The 18766-nt window shown below is 33.2% G+C and overlaps 1 protein-coding gene across 1 annotated transcript in view; it reads left to right on the top strand.

The window, feature by feature from the left end:
- Nucleotides 1-14699, top strand: part of LOC148955529 (lachesin-like) — a 107030-nt gene extending 92331 nt beyond the window's left edge. The window contains exons 6-7 of the mRNA XM_089107567.1: nt 11663-11818; nt 14605-14699. Coding sequence (XP_088963693.1) covers nt 11663-11818; nt 14605-14699 — 251 coding nt within the window. The remainder of the gene's footprint in view (nt 1-11662; nt 11819-14604) is intronic.
- Nucleotides 14700-18766: the final 4067 nt, after the last annotated feature.

Below are 18766 nucleotides of genomic sequence, written 5' to 3'. Positions count from 1 at the left end.
TTCCAATGAGCCCTCCCACGATATTCTAGGACCACTGGGTCGATATGATCACCCCTGGGGGAAAAAAATAAAAAAATAGACACGCATCCTTGATCTTTCTTCTGGCGAAAAATGCAAAATTCCACATTTTTGTAGATAGGAGCTTGAAACCTCTACAGTAGGGTTCTCTGATATGCTGAATATGATCATGTGATTTTTATTAAGGTTCTATAACTTTTAGGGGGTCTTTCCACCTTTTTTCGTAAATCAGCCAAATTTTCTCTGGCGCGTTACTTTTGATGGGTATAGTTAAACTTGATGAAACTTATTTATTTGAAATCAAAATTAAAATTTGATTCTTTTGATGTATCTATTGGCATCAAAATTCCGTTTCTTAGAGTTTCGGTTACCATTGAGCCGGGTCGCTCTTTACTTACAGTTCGTTACCACGAACTGTTTGATAGTAACGTAAGGAACAAGCTACTTTTTATGGAGACCATACTGGCACTTAATATACATTTAAACCCTTTGTAATACCATACTTGCCAAGTTTTGTTCAACAGGTATTGTTCAACAGCCCTTGGATTAATTTATAATTTGCATTTCTGGCCGATTCAGGGGGGATCCCGGGCTCCCCAAGATTTTTCTAGCGCCCTCTGTCCCTGTTTTTTTTTCTTTTTTATTCTTTTATTTAAAATAAATAGGTCAATTTGGTTAGTTATTGGCATCTTTGTCACATTGCATGCCCCCCAAGATTTTGCTTATTGGCGCCCTTATTACATTGGGCCTCCCCCAAGATTTTGCTGTATATCTGCCCCTGATTGACATTATCTGCAAAATAAAATCAATTACGACCTCTTCCTTCTAAAAAAGAACAAAACACAAAATATTTTAATGTTAAGGTCTAAAAATAATAATTTTCACTGTACGGGGATGGGGGCTTCAGACCGATCCCCATTAAACCATCCTGTGAGTATTGGGAGCATAATATTGGCTGGTAAAGATTGGCTGAATTAAAATAAAAATTAGTCACTAAGTTATTAAAAAGATACTGAGGGTGTATTCCAAAAGCCAACTGTCATTATTTGTAATCAATTATTTGTTATCACTTTTATCCTAAGAATTCTCGTATCTTCAAATTCTACCCCTTATATGCTCACAATAATGAGAAGCCAGACTTTATCTAGGGGGGGGGTTAAGGGGCTTGAAAACCTCCCCGAAATTTTTGTCTTACTTGTTAAAACGTAATAAAAATGAATATAAATAATTTTTTTTAAGTAAATTATAAACGTTTTTTGAGTTTTATGTACCCCCACCCCCAAAAAAGTCATTTTTTACCCCTCCCCCCCCCCAAAAAAAATCCTCAATACGGTCCTGATAAAAAGGTAATAACAATTTAGTTTTTTCTTTTCTTATAATTCAAAGAAATGACGAAATTATCTTACGCTCTGGTCTTTTGAAACAAATTGATAATAAGTAACTAATTAATATTGACAAGTATTGCTTTTTGGAACAAACCGTAAATTACCTCCCATTTTCTGTAGATAATGCTGCTCTCGACTTTCTCCAAAAGGGAGTTTTGTTTAAATTTTGGCTGGTCAGTCCCCTTAGTTTTTACCTTGCTAAATATCCATGCTTACAATATTTTTCAACTTTCAATCTTACTGGTGACAAGATATTGTCTTAATTTATTTATTTGCCACTGTCAGTCATATTGACAATATGATTTCGCTCTTATTTATCTATTTAATCGTATCACCTTTATGGCTAGGGGAGGATGAGCAAGCAGCCAAAATCATATTTCTAGTAATTCTGTTCGTTTTAAGTGTGACTGCAGTATTCAATCTAATTTTATTTGTGCTGCAGTTAATTTAATTTCTACTAGTTTTGGATGCTTTTCGTCATAAGTTCAATATGGTTCTTTACTTTTCTTTGAAGAACTCCTTTCCAAATTTTTTTAAAAATTAATAACCATCAAGGAGGAATAATTTCCTAAACCACACTATCTTCCCATTTGTGAATAAAATGAAACCATAAAAAGTAGTACCAACGGCTTAAACTTTTAATTAGACTTGAGATTTTTGGTGCTTTTCCATCAGAGTTAATGAACAATACCTCTACAAGATTACGGAAGAAATCATTGAATCAGCAACCAAAATAAAGTAGACACTTCAAATAAACGGTAAAGACAATTAATAAAGAGAGTTTTTCTACTAATATATTTCTGGAATAATGAAATAGAGATTTTTCAAACAGCTTTTTATTTTTTTTAAATATTGGAGATCATTTGCAATTTCCTTGCAAGATTACAGAAAAAAAATTAGCAACCAAAAGAAGTAACGGAATGGATACTTAATACTATCAGCTCCTATTTCTTATAAATTTCTAACGTAATAATAAAATTTTGCTATATATTTTTTTAATATTGGAGATTACAAAGAAATATGAAATGAATAATGAGCCAAAATAAAGTAACGATAAAAATATTCAATAAAAGGTTTTCTTTTTTTATCAAGCTGACACATTATGGTTTTTTATCATTATTAATTAAAAAAAAAAACAGCTTTTTCCAACAGAAAGTGAGGAGCAGCATTAAAATGAAAAGAAATTATTTCGCAAATGAGGGGGGTTACTTTTCCTCAACACCTCTCTCTTTACGCTAAAGTTTTTTAGTACTTTTAAAGAAAGCGTCTTGCTGTTGTAAATAAACGAACATAGTGTTTCAGGAGTCATTCTTAAAGAATTGGGATAGTATTCAAACTTTAGCGTACAGAGCGATGTCTTGAGGAAGAGCAACCCCCCTCATATACGTAATAATTTCTGTTCGTTTTAAATTTTAATGTTGCTCCTTACTTTATATTGAAAAAAAACCTTTTTTTTATTTACTTTCTAATCGTTTCTTTAATAATGCCAGGATATCTGCCTACTCCTCTATGGAAAAATCCCTCCTCTCCACGGATATATTCTCTAGACAATTCAAACCTGATGAAAATTTACCCCAGACAATTACCCGTAACGTCTCCACGCATACGACGAATTTCGTATAGGAATTCTGGCAAATTCGCTCAGTGTAGAATTTCCTCAGTGTAAAGACAGCAAACCTTATTGATTATGTTATAGTAAACCGAAGACTGTCAGGATTAATACAGGATACTAGGGTATATAGGAGTGTTATTTTTGATGTTAAAAGTTACTAAATCACCTATCATTACTGTCATTGATACTAAATCACCATCTAGTAGTGTCAAGGGTTAATTTAAAGCTCAAAATTCGGAAGGGTAACTACCTCCCGGGTAGTTATGATGCTGGTAGACTCCAGGATGGGAATTCGAAATAAACTTTCCAGGAACAGTTGAATACTAAACTTCAGAGTTTAAAATTTGATATTGTGGAAGATGGTTGAAATAATTTTAGAAAAATAAATTGTGAAGTTGTTGAAGGTGTCTTAGGGAAGAAAGCTAGGACTGTAGCTAACAATATTAGTGAAAAAGCTTTATGTTTAATAGAAAGAAGAAAGGACTTTTAAAAGAATTATCTGAGTGATAGATCATATGAAAACAAAAGGAATGTAAAGGAAGTAGAGAAAGCATTAAAATATGAACTAAGGAGGGGTGAAGTGGAGGCCATGGATCAAATTGTCGAGGATCTGGAAGATGCATCTGGACGGCATAATAGTAAAATTTTGTACTGGTACGTTAACAAATTGAGAGGGAGTAGTCAATCCGGACTTATCCCAGTTAAAGATATGAATGGGGTTGCAATAAGCGATAATGAAAAAACTAGAGCGAGATGGGCTGAACATTTTGAGAACTTGCTTAACCAAGATAGAGTTGCAGGAAAAGATATAGAGGAAAATAAAAAAGTTTTTGATACTTTTGATGTGACGGAAGATTTGTTTTGTGAGGAAGAATTACCGACAGTACTAAAAGGATTAAAAAATAATAAGGCTCCAGGTGCTGGTAGAGGGGTAAATGCGTTTCTTAAATATGGTGGCTCTGAGGTTAGAAATAAGTTATTGAAGATTATGAATATGATTTTTGAAAAAGGGGAAGTACCTAACGATTTTAGGAGGACCTTAATTAAGCCACTTTATAAGAAGGGTTATAAAAGTGAGTGTTGTAGTTATCGAGGCATTAGTTTGGTCTCTGTAGGTAGCAAATTACTTAGTAATATGATACTTTTTAGACTGAGAGATGCCGTAGACAAAGTTTTAAAAGAAGAACAGTGCGGTTTTAGAAAAGGTAGAGGATGCATCGATCAAATTTAGGTTAATCATTGAGAAGTGCCCGAGTTGTCAAGCACCTTTGGTCCTCGGTTTTATAGATTATGAGCAAGCATTCGATTCTGTTGATAGAACACTTTAGTAAGGTTTTATCCTTGTATAGTATACCAAACAAATAAATTAAAGGGATTAGTGCTATGTACGAGAATAACACTGCTACGGTAAAGGTAGAAAATGAGTTTAGCAGCTGGTTTTGTCTTAAATCAGGATTTAAGCAGGGTTGTGTTCTATCCCCCTTTATAAGGATTATTTTGATGGACTTTGTCTTAAGGAGTACAGGAGAGGCAATGGGAGACCACGGGAACAAATGCGATGGAGCAAGTATCCCGGACTTAGATTATGCTGATGATTTAAGCATCCTAGAGGAAAGCGTGAGCAAAATGAATGAACTTTTAGAGGTTTTGCGATTTCAGGGCGCTAGAATAGGTTTGAAGATTAATGTTAAGAAGACTAAGTCACTAAGGCTAGGAATTAGTGAAGATGAAAAGGTGACGTTGGGTAATGAAAAGATTGATCCGTTGGGCAGCTTCACTTTTCTTGGTAGTATTATTAGTAAAGATGGTGGGAGCAGTGAAAATGTTAAAAGTAAAACAGCCAAGGCTCAGGGTGTTTTTTCACAGTTAAAAAAAATTTGGAAGAATAGGAAGATAAGTTTGCCAACCAAGATTAGGATATTGGAAGCTAGAGTGATGACAGTAGTAAAATATGGCTCTGAAGTATTGGCGCTTCAAAAAGCGGATGAAGATTTGCTATATGTTTTCCGGAGAAATTGCGTAAGGATTGTTTTGGATACCCGGCTTACTTACCGTATTTCTTACCCGGCTGTACGAAAAATGTGGTTCAATATCTCTCTCCAGGGCTATAATGGAAGAAAGGTTGCAGTGGCTAGGGCACGTTGTGCGGATGAAAGATGACAGATTCCCGAAGATTGTTCTTTTCGGCCAACCGTCTAGGGATAAACGGAAAGCAGGTCTTCCTCGTCTGGGGTGGGAGGACGTCATAAAGAGAGATTTAAAGGAAATGGGAACTTCATGGGAGGGTGTAAATAGATTCTCATGGAGGAGGAGCGTATGTAGCTATGTTGGCCTCAGACATCTTGGTAGTGCGGCGAGTTGTTAGTAGTAGTAGTAGTAGTAGTAAAATTTCCCCCGAAAAATTCTCCGTCTGGAAACTTCCCTTCCCATGGAAAATTATCCCCGTGGAAAATGCCACCAGCAGAAAATCCCCCCCCACGTAAAAAATATATTCATAATTCCCAATAACAAATACTATACTTAAACTAATATTGTAACTTAAAGACCTTTCCTCAGGGGCTTTTTGGGGTCATGATATCTCCAGAAGCATAGTCATTAGGCCTTTTAAATATGTTGAAAGAACTGGTTATATCAAATTTTGATCGGATGATTTTGAGAAGAAAGGGGGCTAGGGAAGGGCCCTAGTTCCCCAGCTTTTCGGTCACTTAAAAAGGGCATTAAAACTTTCAATTTTCGTTCAAGTGAGCCCTCTCCCGTTATTCTAGGTCCACTGGCTCAGTACAATCACCCCTGGAAAAAAAAACAAATAAACAAACAAACAATTTTGCAGATCAGAGCTTGAAACCTGCATAGCGGGGTTTTCTGATACGCTGAATCTCATGTTGTGATTTTTATTAAGATTCTTTGACTTTTAGGGGATGTTTCCCCCTTTTTAGGCAAATTTTCTCAGGCTCGTAACCTTTGATGGGTAACATTAAACTAAATAAAACTTTATATAGCTGAAATTACCATAAAAATTTGATTCTTTTGATATGCCTATTGGTATCAAAATTCCGTTTTTTTATAGTTTCGGCTACTATTGAGCCAGGACGCTCCTTACTTACAGTTCGTTACCACGAATTATTTGAAAGACCATAAACAAAACCTCTATAAGATTGCACAAAAAGAAAAGAATAGGCCACCCCAATACAGTAACGATAAAAATTCAAAATAATAAACAATCCTTTTCCCGTTAAGATATTACTATAGAAATTACGGCTGTTGGGAGCGATAAAAGTTTCAACTTAGTTTGATGGATTTATGCTGTCAAATGTTAAATTGAAATTAATGACCTGCAAGTGACTGAATGTAACACTGTAACACTGCATGCGATAAGTTCAGAGTTTCCATTTTTTGTATATAAATTAGTGTCTTGATTAAATGTCAAATAAGTCATTAAAATAATATTAAATCGAACTATTCGTTGTATTAGAAAAAAATAATGTGCGACCCGTGCTGATAAAAACTTTTCCAAAATTTATTAACTTAGATTTGTGTAGCCTAAAATAAAGGGAGAAAGTCCCATAATGATTATGTAAGTAGAGACCTAGATTATACTTCTACCGCCGCTATACATCTTCTCAAAGAAAGTAAGTAGCCCCTCGCTTATCAAGGTACTCTTGGGAATGAATGAACTCTAGCAAGGCCATACCCTAAGACACTCTTGAAAGTCACTGTACTCTTGCATAAGTGATTTTGTCTAGCCTTGAGAGTTAGTTGTGCAACAACTTAGGTCGTTAGTTGCACAATAGATTTTGAGAGTTTTATGACTCATGCATCATATGAGTCACCGTATGGATTAGAGTGGTTCCAAGTTTCATTTCACTGGAGCCAGTGAACTCTTATGCAGTCGATTTCTTTAGCCTTGAGTGTGAATATAAAAACTTGATGGAGAGTTAGCCTCACAGCTCCACATAGACATTTGACTAGTTTACGTTAACTCAAGTATGAAAAAAATGTTTGAACATTGATTGAAATGTAAACAGTTATGTCTAGTAAGAGAACTTATGATACGGAGACAGATTCTGATGAACCATTGGAACAAGTTAGTGATCTAAGTTTTTTTTTGTCATATGCTTAGTGGAGGGAGTTGTTTTTCATACTGTTTTCTTTTATCGAAATACATTTACAATTCCTTTAGTTACCAAATTGCGGGTACCTGTATGTCATATATAATCTTTCATTAAAAAAAACTCCCCTCCCTACTAGTTATTCTTGGACCTTTGAATTCAATTACTGAAATAATTTTAACCCAGACCTTCAGGGGACGGTAAAGAGCAATATAAAAACTAAAAAGCGCACAAACAGTGCCTTTGAGTTGTTTTTGAGCTTAGCCCTTAAGGCGAATCTTACTTATTTTTGATTCTGAACATTTAATTTTTTTGGAGCGGGGACTCATAATTTTTGGGAACAAGTCGATGCTGATAAATCAATCTTAGAAAACATTGACGGAAACCCTCACATATCACCTTATGAATAACAATTAAATGAAATGAGTAGTATCCTATTAATTCGTCCGACCACACCCGTCGAATATAAGAATTATTTGTCTGGTGTAGGAATCGACCGCGAGACCAGGACATCCTATAGTAAAAGAACGAACCGTTAGCTATCTGAACCAACAAGTCAATGATATTATTGTGTTCTTAGAAATACATTCTAAGCAATAGGTTTCAAGAGTTTGCTATGTCATTGAATTGTATGTGTTTGTATATCATATATCATCTTTAATTTAAAAAACTCCCCTCCCTACAAGTTGTTCTTGAACCTTTGAATTCAATCAGTAAAATATTTTAGAAACCAAATCAATTTTTGGGCACCAATTTTTATATATAAAATCAGAAACGAGAAGAGACATGATTTCCCGTGGTAGGTTTGTAAATCTGATGGTGTACTTTAAACTGACACACAACGAGGAAATAAAAAAACTTTGCAAGGGAGTACCTACGCACTAAGTGGAAAATAAAATTCCTCGAGTGAAACTGTATGCAATTCATTCGTAAAACTATAAGATTTTTACCGTAAATATTGAAAAATCTCTATATGTATCATTTCTGACAAGGTCTATGTAGAGTAGGTGTGAGTACCCTCCCCCTTGGGCACTTCTTAACTACCAACCGAGGCGTGTGTGTCCGTCATAGGGAAAGTCTTGGTGTTAATAAACTTTAAAAAAAAAAAAAAAAAAAACAAACAAACGCGGAAAGTCAATGTGAAAAGAACCAAAAAACCAAAGAAAAAACCAAAAACTTAAAAGATGAATAAAATTCAATAAAAGCCAAAAATTAAAAGAATTAAAACCAAATACCTAACAACCATACAAGCGAGTTATTCGCCAATATCCGAGATTTGCACAAAATACAAAAAAAATATGAACTGCCATCGACGGATACTAGCGAACAACTGACAAAGAAAAGGAAACAATTTATTCACTCAAAAAACAAAACGAACCAGTAATTAAATAAGTTGGAGAACTATGTCATCTGATTTCGGATTTTAATTATTGCATTTCTTGCAGACACCCTTTGAGACCTAAGGGGTTGTTCACGTGTTTGATTAGATGACTGGGAAAGTGGTTCAAGGTTTATTTCAGGGATTACTAAAGTATCGGCTTCTCTTTTGAGAAAACCGAAATATGACTCGTTTATTCTTAAATAACCGGAATCTCTGTTTAAAGCTTGACCTAAATGTTGGTATTTATAAATTTCAACAGCTTCTCTGTAGTGCTGGACAATACCTTTGTCATGCGAAATAAGACTAGCTTGATTAAACAAAATAGTATGGTCTGGTCTTTCAACAATGTGCTCTGCAAGGGCAGAGTAAAAACTTTCTGTTTTTTTTCGCTTTTTAAGTGTATTATTAATTGAACTAGAGTGCTGAGTTAATCTATACGTTAGTCACTGATCAGTTCTTCCGATATACCAAAGACCACTCGAACAAGGAATTCTGTAGACACCGGAGTTTTCACCTACCGGGATAGGGTCTTTACCTTGATAAATTTGGGACCTGATAGTTTTTCTGGGTATATAATAAGTGTAAATGTTATTTTTCCTTAGATTTTTTTAAAAGTAGTCTGAAAGCCTTTTAACGTATGGGAGACCAAGATTATCTGAATTTTCCCTTTGATTTGTGTTTACTGTGGAACTATCTGATAATATTTTAATGCATTTTGCAATTACATAATTTATTCAACTAATTGTATAACCATTTCCAAATAAAATATCTTTAAGGTGGTTGAGCTCTAAATCCAAGAAACGTGATGAACAAACTTTCAAAGCTCTACCTACAAGAGAAGTGACAAATCCTCTTTTCACAGCAGGAGAATGATTAGAGGAATAACTTAAGTAACGGTCATTATGTGTGGGTTTTCTATAGACACTAAACTCGAAACATGAATCATTTCGGTGTACCAGAACATCTAAGAAAGGAAGACGCCTCTCTATCTCTGATTCCTGAGTAAATTTCAGTTTTAAATCCAAGGAGTTGAGCAAGTGAAGAAAAAAACCCAGAGACTCGTCACCTTGCTCCCATAAATAAAAAATATCATCTTTAAAACAAACCCAAAAATCAGGTTTACAAGAACTTTGTAAAATAGCCCTTTTTTCAAGGTCTTTCATGAAGATATCAACCTATTTTGGAGAAAGTGGGGCACCCATGGAAAGCCCATATTTCTGTTTATAAAAACTTCCTCAATAATGGAAGTAAAAAGAAGTTCTGTTACAAAGGGCTGTAAGCGAAAGAAGTGTCTGATTCGAAAGAGTATATTTTTGTGATATAGATGGGTTAGAATTAACTTTATGCTCCAAAATCAGTTCGGCCTTTTGAGGATCACAATTGGTATACATTGAATCTGCATCAAAACTGCCAATTCTTGTATTTGGTTTAACCAAAACTTGCTTTACCTTGGAAACAAAATCAGCGGAATTTTTAATATAGGATTTTTGAGCCTGAATTAGTGGGTGAAATATAACTGATAAGAATTTTCCTATTTTTGCTGTAGGAGAATTAAAAGAAGAAACAATGGGTCGAAGTGGATTACCGGGCTTAATAACTTTAGGAAGACCATAAAAGCGAGGGGATGTGCATCCGCGAGGGTAAAACCTTTTGTACAATTGATCTGTGATTTCACCTATTCCTTTTAGATAAGAAAGCTCTTTTGGGACTTCCTGGACAATTTTCCTGTGGGATTGGTTGGTAATTGTTCATATGTTTTAGTATCATTTAAAATTTCCCTGACTTTTTTGTTGTAATCATCTGAACCTAATAAAACAACAGTATTGGCTTCATAGGCTTTCGTAATAATTCTGGAATGATCTTTATGTAGTGCGTGTAAGACCAAGTGTTCATTTTTACAAAAAATTTTTTAATTTGGATTATTAACAGAAGGTGAATCCAAAAAAGTTTCAATAAATTGTGCTCTAACCTCAGTTATCTCTCTAATACCCACACGAGAGTCATGAAATGACCCTTCTGTGTTCGTGATAATTTCACAATAAAGTATTTTCGAAGGGGTTATTGAAAATTTTAATCCTTTTGACAAAACCTGATTTTTCTATGTTGTAATGGGTATTGAGCTGAAATTTATCACAGCAGGACCAGGATATGCATTTGGGACAAAAGGTGGATTATTAAAGAGTTTTTCCAACTTTAAACGGTGTAATTTCTCAGTAAATTCCGCATTTTTTTTTCTCTTCGGCACTTTCCTTGGATACATCGTTTCATTTCGCGCTGAAGAAGAGAGGCGTTTGTCCTCTCGAAATATTCGCTTTGTTTTTTCAGTATTTTCATTTGGTCTATACAAACCCCATTTTTGCTCGTTTTTTTTCTTTATGTGATGTCAGGCCAATGTGGTTTAAGAAATTATCTTATATATATATATATATATATATATATATATATATATATATATATATATATATATATATATATATATATATATATATATATATATATATATATATATATATATATATATATATATATATATATATATATATATATATATATATATATGTGTGTGTGTGTGTGTGTGTGTGTGTGTGTGTGTGTGTGTGTGTGTATATGATATATATATATATATATATATATATATATATATATATATATATATATATATATATATATATATATATATATATATATATATATATATATATATATATATATATATATATATATATATATATATAAATATATATATATACGTAAACGTGAACGTGAACGTGAACGTGAAGACTATTGGATCCATACCCTCTGTACTGCTTATCCGTTCGGGTTGAATGATCGAGTGGCTAAATATGGAGACATGTCTAATGTTGTTGTTAATTGTATAAATGTTAATGGTTTAATGGGCCATACTTCTTTTAATCATCCCGCTAAAAGTAAAACTCGTTCAAGACTGCTTAGTAATAATAATAGAAAAGATATTAAGATTTAGATATCTATTTGAAGGATGTTTGTCTACTATTTGAGTCTAATGGTCTGGCTAGTATAATAAAATATTTGAATAAGCTATCAAATAAAAATTTAATAAAATTATTTTGGAATGTAAATAATAAAAAACCATGTAACTCAAAAATTAAACTGATTTATGATACAGTATGTATTCTAGCTAGAACTAATGGTAATTCAAATGATAAAAAGTCAGATAAGACTGTTAATAAGGAGAATAGATTATATCTTCCTATAACTTTTATAAGTAAACAAATAGAGGATATAAATTTACCTGGGATTTTAAACCAGGCTGATGTGAAACAGGCCCTTCCTAGTAATTTGAAGTATAAGAATAATCCGATTATAACATATAAATTTTCAAAAACGATAGGACAAATGATTTTTAATTATAATTTAATACTTGGAACTTTGACACGGATAGTAATTGGAAACCTATTTGTAAGTGTGACCAATTATTATCGTTTGTTAATCCAGCTTACGAACATATTATTAAAGGTGATTTAACAATAATTAAGCAAATTGAACTGCAGAATATAATGAAAATTGGGGCTAAATTACGTCTTTCAAATCATCTAAAACACTCGAATCTGCTTAGAAGGTTAAATAATAATCTCGAAATATTTATTGATAATTGGTGCAAAAAAGAGAAAATTAATAAAAAAAATTTCCAGAATTGGAAAAATGTAATTATTAATAAGGTTAGAAATAAGATATATAAGAGGACAAATAAGCATGATAATGATGTTGTTTTTTATAATTCTAAGATAAAACAAGCAATTGATAATATAAAGAGGGATTTTGTAATTGTACCCATTAATAAAGCAAATAATAATTTTGCAATAATTTGTAAGAAGCTTTATTGTGATATTTTAACAAAGGAGCTTAGTACAACAAATACTTATAAAAAGGTTCAAGATGTTAATAATAGTCTATTGAATGGAATAGAGGATATACTTTTTAAAAAGTTTAAAATTAAGGTTAATGATAATGAAAAAAAAGTTCCGTTTTTATATTGGACGGCAAAATTTCATAAGAATCCACCGAAACCACGCTTTATTGCGGGGGCAGCAAGGTGCCCGACCAGAGTTGCGGCTACTGACTTGTCGTGTATTTTAGGAGAAATTAAAAATAAGTTTGAGGCATATTGTTCGGGAATTAAAAATTTTTCTAAGTTCAATCCATACTGGAGTGTTAATAATTCGCTGCAAGTAATAGACTCTCTTGCTTTAGTTTCAGGCAAAAGAGTGGACTCGTTTGATTTCACTACATTGTATACAAATTTACCCATTAATTTAGTATTTATAAATTTAAAAAAGATTATTAAGGAAGCTTTTCTTTTGTCTAATTTGCCGTTTTTAAAAATTGATGCGTATAATAAGAAGGCGAGATGGACTAATTATTTTAATAGTACAACTAGCTCAAGATGTTATAGCATAGATATGATTTTTGATCTACTAGAATTTGTTCTATTTAATACTTATATAAAATTTAATGGCAATCTATATTATCAATGTAATGGAATTCCTATTGGGGGTAATACCAGTCCAGTTATAGCGGACCTATTTCTAAATTATTTAGAATACGATTATATGACGGATAAAAAGAATCCAAGTAATATAAAGTATTTGCTCTCAAATAATAAAAGATATTTAGATGACCTTCTGATGATAAATTGTTCAAATTTTTTAGAGATTGCAATTCAAATATATCCACCAGAGTTAAAGCTGGAATCCAGTAATAGAAATGGCAAATATGACCATTTTCTAGATTTAGAGATTAATGTGGTACCTAATAATACAATAAATTTTAAAATATATAATAAAACAGACTATTTTAATTTTGAAATAGTTAATTTTCCATTTCAAAAAAGTAATATTCATTCAAATATAACATATTCATCGTATTTTTCCCAACAATTTAGATATGCAAGAATTTGTAGGCTAATAATTACATCGATTTTAGAAGTATATGTATGTTACTTAGCAAGAAGCTAGTCGTAAGAGGTTTTTCCGCCAATAAACTTTCTTGGAAATTTAAAAAGCTTTGTTTTAAGTATAATCAGATTTTGAATAAGTATAATAAAATTTATCAAGATATCTTGAATGATATTTTACGGTAACTTGTTGACGGAATTGGTTTATCTTCCCGGTTGTTGAGGGTTGGATTGCGACACCTGTGGTATAGATTATGGTAGAATATTCGGAATTTAATTCTTAGAATTCGAGTGAAAGTGAATTTGTTCCGGGTGGAGGACTAGTGTTATCTATTTGTTTGTATTTAAATCGGTTGAAGTTCGGCTCTCAGTGTTATTTGAAGGTTGGTTAAGAATGTTTGAAAAAAAAAATTAAAAAATTTTCTGGGGTATATATTTTTATTTTTTGGATGTTTTGGATTTTGTTTATGTTTATTCCATTGGTGGCACTATATAGGGGTATGCCAGATTATGGCATGGCGCGCTCAATTGCCTGGGTAATGAAATTTAAGCGCCGAAACCCATTTAGGCAATGAGTTTTCATCTGACGAGCCCCGATATATGGTGATCACCTTGGGAATATAATCTTTTTGTAGATTTAAGGTGCTATAGCTTGGTTTTGGAACATAGACGTATGCTTATTGATGCTGATTTTGCTCTATTTTGGACTTGATTTTCGGACTGTCGGATTGGTTATACTGTTTTGTCCTGGGGAACTGGATGGATGAGTAGGGTCTAGACCTTGTTCAAGTGCTCATTTATTTCAGTTACTAAAGTAGGAAGACAGTTTTTTTTTTTTTTTTTTTTTTTTTTTTTTTTTTTTTCCCGGTGATTACCGTAATACACTATATATATATATATATATATATATATATATATATATATATATATATATATATTATATATATATATATATATATTATATATATATATATATATATATATATATGTATATATATATATATATATATATATATATATATATATATATATATATATATATATATATATATATATATATATATATATATATATATATATATATATATATATATATATATATATATATATATATATATATATACAAATTTTTTTGGTTTTCTTTAAATTTCTTTTTCTACATGTAGGTATACATCATCGCCGTCGGCAACGACTAGCTGTGGTAGATCATATGCATTCACCTTGTATTGGTCATGTTGGTGATAGTCAGGATGACATTTAAAACAATACGGTTTAGTTTCACTCTTATCATGTCTCTTTGTGAAGTCAAGGATACTTTTTCCATTCATGTTATAGAATTCAAGTGTTTCAATTTGTTTATTTGATGTAACAACCAAATATAAATCTGTAGGCTTATAATAATAACTATCATTGTCTTCACAGTGATGACGTAGAAGCCATACTCTCTTGTTGTTTCGATAACTGAAACATAGACCAAATTCTTCTTCTGAAAACAATTTAAATCCACGATGATACCTGTCTCTTAAGAGTAAACTAAATGCTCGTTGAGGGTTTTTCTAATTGTACCTGGATAAGTATTTTCCCACTGATCACATTTATCAAAGTGTCAGTTTGAGCATAGGAAGCCTCATACAAGAGAATCTCAAACTTCTTCAAGACATGCAATCCTTGATAGTAACTGCGTATCCTTTGTGCAATTTATATGGATTGCATAATCTACACTTTTCATTAATTTCATCTGTGACAGTGCAATTTTCACAGGAAGACCAACTACCCAATGTATACAAACACAGTGGCAGTTGTGGTACATTTTTTTAATTGTTGACTGTCACACCGCCAAATAGATACTTACCTGCGATCGAAAAGAAATGTTCTTTTTACATCTAGAGAGAGACAGATGTTGAGTAATTGAGAAGTGTCTCGCTTCAAAATCAATAAAACCTGCTTGGACAGGTTTTTTTTTTAAATGGTTGACTGTGTTGTTCTCGTGTCGATTTGTCAATTGTCAATTTGTTATTGTTGTCGTGAAAAATCATTCGGATAGAGTTTTGAATCCACAAGGAATGTTTAGGTAGTGTTCAATAGTAAATTCACAATATAACTTTGGTTTGTTTCAATTAATATGTTAACAAATTGAGTCAAATACATTTGATCCACAACGTAAAAGGCTCATACAATAATTCAAACATGGATATTCGTTTTTCATGATATTGTCAAGCATTCTTTGGGAGAATATCTTCTTTCGCACTGATAACTTTTGAAACTGATCCCAATGATCATATTCCTAAGGTCACAAGATTCCGCATGATTATTTTTCTCAAATCCATACATTTTTTATTCTAGTCACTCACAGTTCCAATTATAACCTAAACTACGTCCTAGAATTTTTTTTCTATTTTAGAGCACAGTCTCATCGCCCATTGGTTCCCTAGGGAGAAGAATAAACGACCAACTAAAATATCTAACCAGAAAAAATCATTATAAACCATTTTGACTGTCGGAAATGAAATAATAGAATAACATATACATTTTCACTCTTTTTTCACAAGATTGTCCCAATCAATTTTCCTCAGTGTGTTTTATGATTGCATTCAATCCAAGCTGTAGCCGTCAATTCTTTCCAATTTCTACTGCTACATTCGGAACTCTCGTCTTCATATGATTATTGTAAACTCCTTCAACTTGCAATAGTGTAAAACCACTCATTTTTAATAGTAATAGAAGGTTCTTTGAACTTTAATCAATGTAAGGTAGTCAAGTATATATGTGGAACTGTGATACTTACTCTTTATCAAGTTTTTATATCCACACTCAGGGCCAAAGAAATCAACTGTACAAGAGCTCATGGCCTCTAGTAAATTAAAGCGTGGAACCATTCAAACCTATACGACACAATGATGCGTGACACCACTTATCCATACGACACAATGATGTATGACACCAGTTTCATCAATACGATACAATGATACACGACACCCTTATAATTCATTTCCAGAAGGAGTCATAAAACTCTCGGTATCTATTGCGCAAAAGGCCAGATAAATCAGTTATGCAAGAGTTCAGTGACTTTCAAGAGTCCTTAGAGAATGGCCTTAATAGAGTTCATTGGTCCTCAAAATGGCCTGTATGTATTTTTTGGCTTCATTTTCAAACAGTTCGTAGTAACGAAGTGTAAGTAAGAAGCAACGCGGTCCAATAGTAACTGAAACTCTAAAAATAAATTTGGATAACAATGAACACATCAAACAATTGGCTTTTAATGTAGATTCAAAATATAGAGAATTCATTACGTTTGATTTTACCAATCAGAAGCTATAAGCCTGGGGAATTTATTTGAATGATTTTCGAAAAAGAGAAAAACACCCCAAACAAGTCAAGTGATCTTAATGGGAATCACGGCATTAGATTCAGTATATCAAGGAACCCTACTTTAGTGGTTTCAAGCTCCTATCTACAAAAATGTGAAATTTTTATTTTTTGCCAGAAGAAACATCATGGAAGCACGTCGTCCCCGAGTGGGCTGGGAGGATGTCGTAAGGAAAGATTTAATGGAAACAGGAGCTTCTTGGGAGGGTGTAAAGAGGGATGCTTTAAATAGATTGTGATGGAGGAGGAGTGTGCGCATCTGTGTTGGCCTCAGGTGGCTTAGTGCTGCAGTGAGTTGTTGGTAGTAATACTATTAGTAAACATTACGGAACCGTGTTTATTGTTATTTTTTGTTGTTGTTTTTTTCAGGGGTGATTGTGTCGAACCATTGATCTTAGATGATCGGGAGAAGGCTCATTCGGAAATTAACATTTCTTGTGCCCTTAAAAGTGGCCAAAAAATTGGAGGGCATCTAGCCCTTCTCTTACGCCCTTCTCCTCCCCCCCAGGACATTCGATCAAAATTCTGAGATAGAAATTTGGTTCGGTATTGTTGAAAAGTCCAGTTACTATTGCTCTGGGGATAACATGAACTTCCCCCTCGATTCTGCGGGAAAGGGCTGAAAGTAATGCTATTAACCTATTGTTTACATAAATTATTTGTTATTGGGAAATATACGGAATTTCTATAGGGGGGGGGGGAAATAATCTGGGGAGTGAAGTGAATTTTCCAAGGAGACATCTTTCCAGGGGCAGGGGTTTCACAGGTGAGATTTTACAAGGGTATAATTTTTCGGAGTTTCTTCACGAAACTCTTTTTATCGGTTTTAATTTCTCTTTTGCTGCTCAATTTTAAATGTGGAGAAATTGTCCCGGGGGAACTGTTGGAGAGAAATCTTTAACGAGGAGAGAATTGTATTGAGGAATTTTCGGTTGGGAGATTTTCTGAGAAAGAAACTTTTAGTGGTAGGAGCTTACCGTGGGAATGAGAGAGTTTTCAGGGGAAAATATTCCGTGGAGGTGGGAATTTTATGATATGATTCGAAAAACGATTAGTAATCAAATAAAAAAAACAGGTTTTTTCAAGCGTAAATAAGAAGACGGCGATGAATTTTCCGGAGATAGTTTTCAGCGAGAAGGCAATTGTCTCCGGAAATTTTCCGGGTGGTGGCGGTATACGTGAGGGGAATATTCCGTGTGGGAGCAGAAGGAGTTATTCGTGGGGTGAATATTTCTGAGAGAAATTTTTCATAGACGGAGAGAGGGATTTCCCGGCGTGATTTGAAAAATGATCTGAAGTTGAGTAATAAACAAGTTTTTTCAACTGAAAGTAAGGAATAATATCCAAACTAAAAACGAATATGAATCCTTTCAGTGCATGAGAGTGCTGCCCCCTCCCCAACTCCTCGTTCGTTAGGATGAAGTTCTTAAGTTCTTTAAAAACGCTTCTTATTCTTATTCAATAGCCTTTGTTTTTCAGCAGCTATTCTTAACAAATTTCTACAAAAAGTCAAACTTTAGGGTGAAGAGTGTGGTATTGAGGAGGGGGCAACCTTATATAAGGAATAATATCTGTCCGGTTTAATTCTTAATGAAACTCCTTACTTTCAGTTGAGAAACTTTGTTGTTGTTTTTTTCATCCCAGAAAGGATTGCGTAGAATTAGTGACCGTAGGTAATCGAAAGAGGGCTAAATCAAATGGAATTTGAAAGTTTGTTCAGTGCAATTCACTGTATCAAGCAAGTACTGATACATTAGGATATCGCTTTGTATCCTGAGTAACGTTCAAACTTAGAAATCGAAGCTATACCAAACAAGAGCAAAAGGTAAGATAAGTAAAATACAAATTCGATGAATAATCTCTATACTGACTAATGAAATGAAGGAAATAAATTTATTGACCCGCTGTCTTCTAGTGGCTTAGGCTTGCAAGCCAGAAAATAAATAAAAGGCAATACAAATT

The sequence above is a fragment of the Artemia sp. Qi Xiang Cuo genome, chromosome 2 (genome assembly GCF_049724085.1).
Source record: "Artemia sp. Qi Xiang Cuo chromosome 2, ASM4972408v1, whole genome shotgun sequence".
In the NCBI taxonomy this organism is placed as follows: domain Eukaryota; kingdom Metazoa; phylum Arthropoda; class Branchiopoda; order Anostraca; family Artemiidae; genus Artemia; species Artemia sp. Qi Xiang Cuo.
The sequence above is the reverse complement of the archived record's forward strand: the minus strand, read 5'-3'. Positions and strand labels throughout refer to the sequence as shown.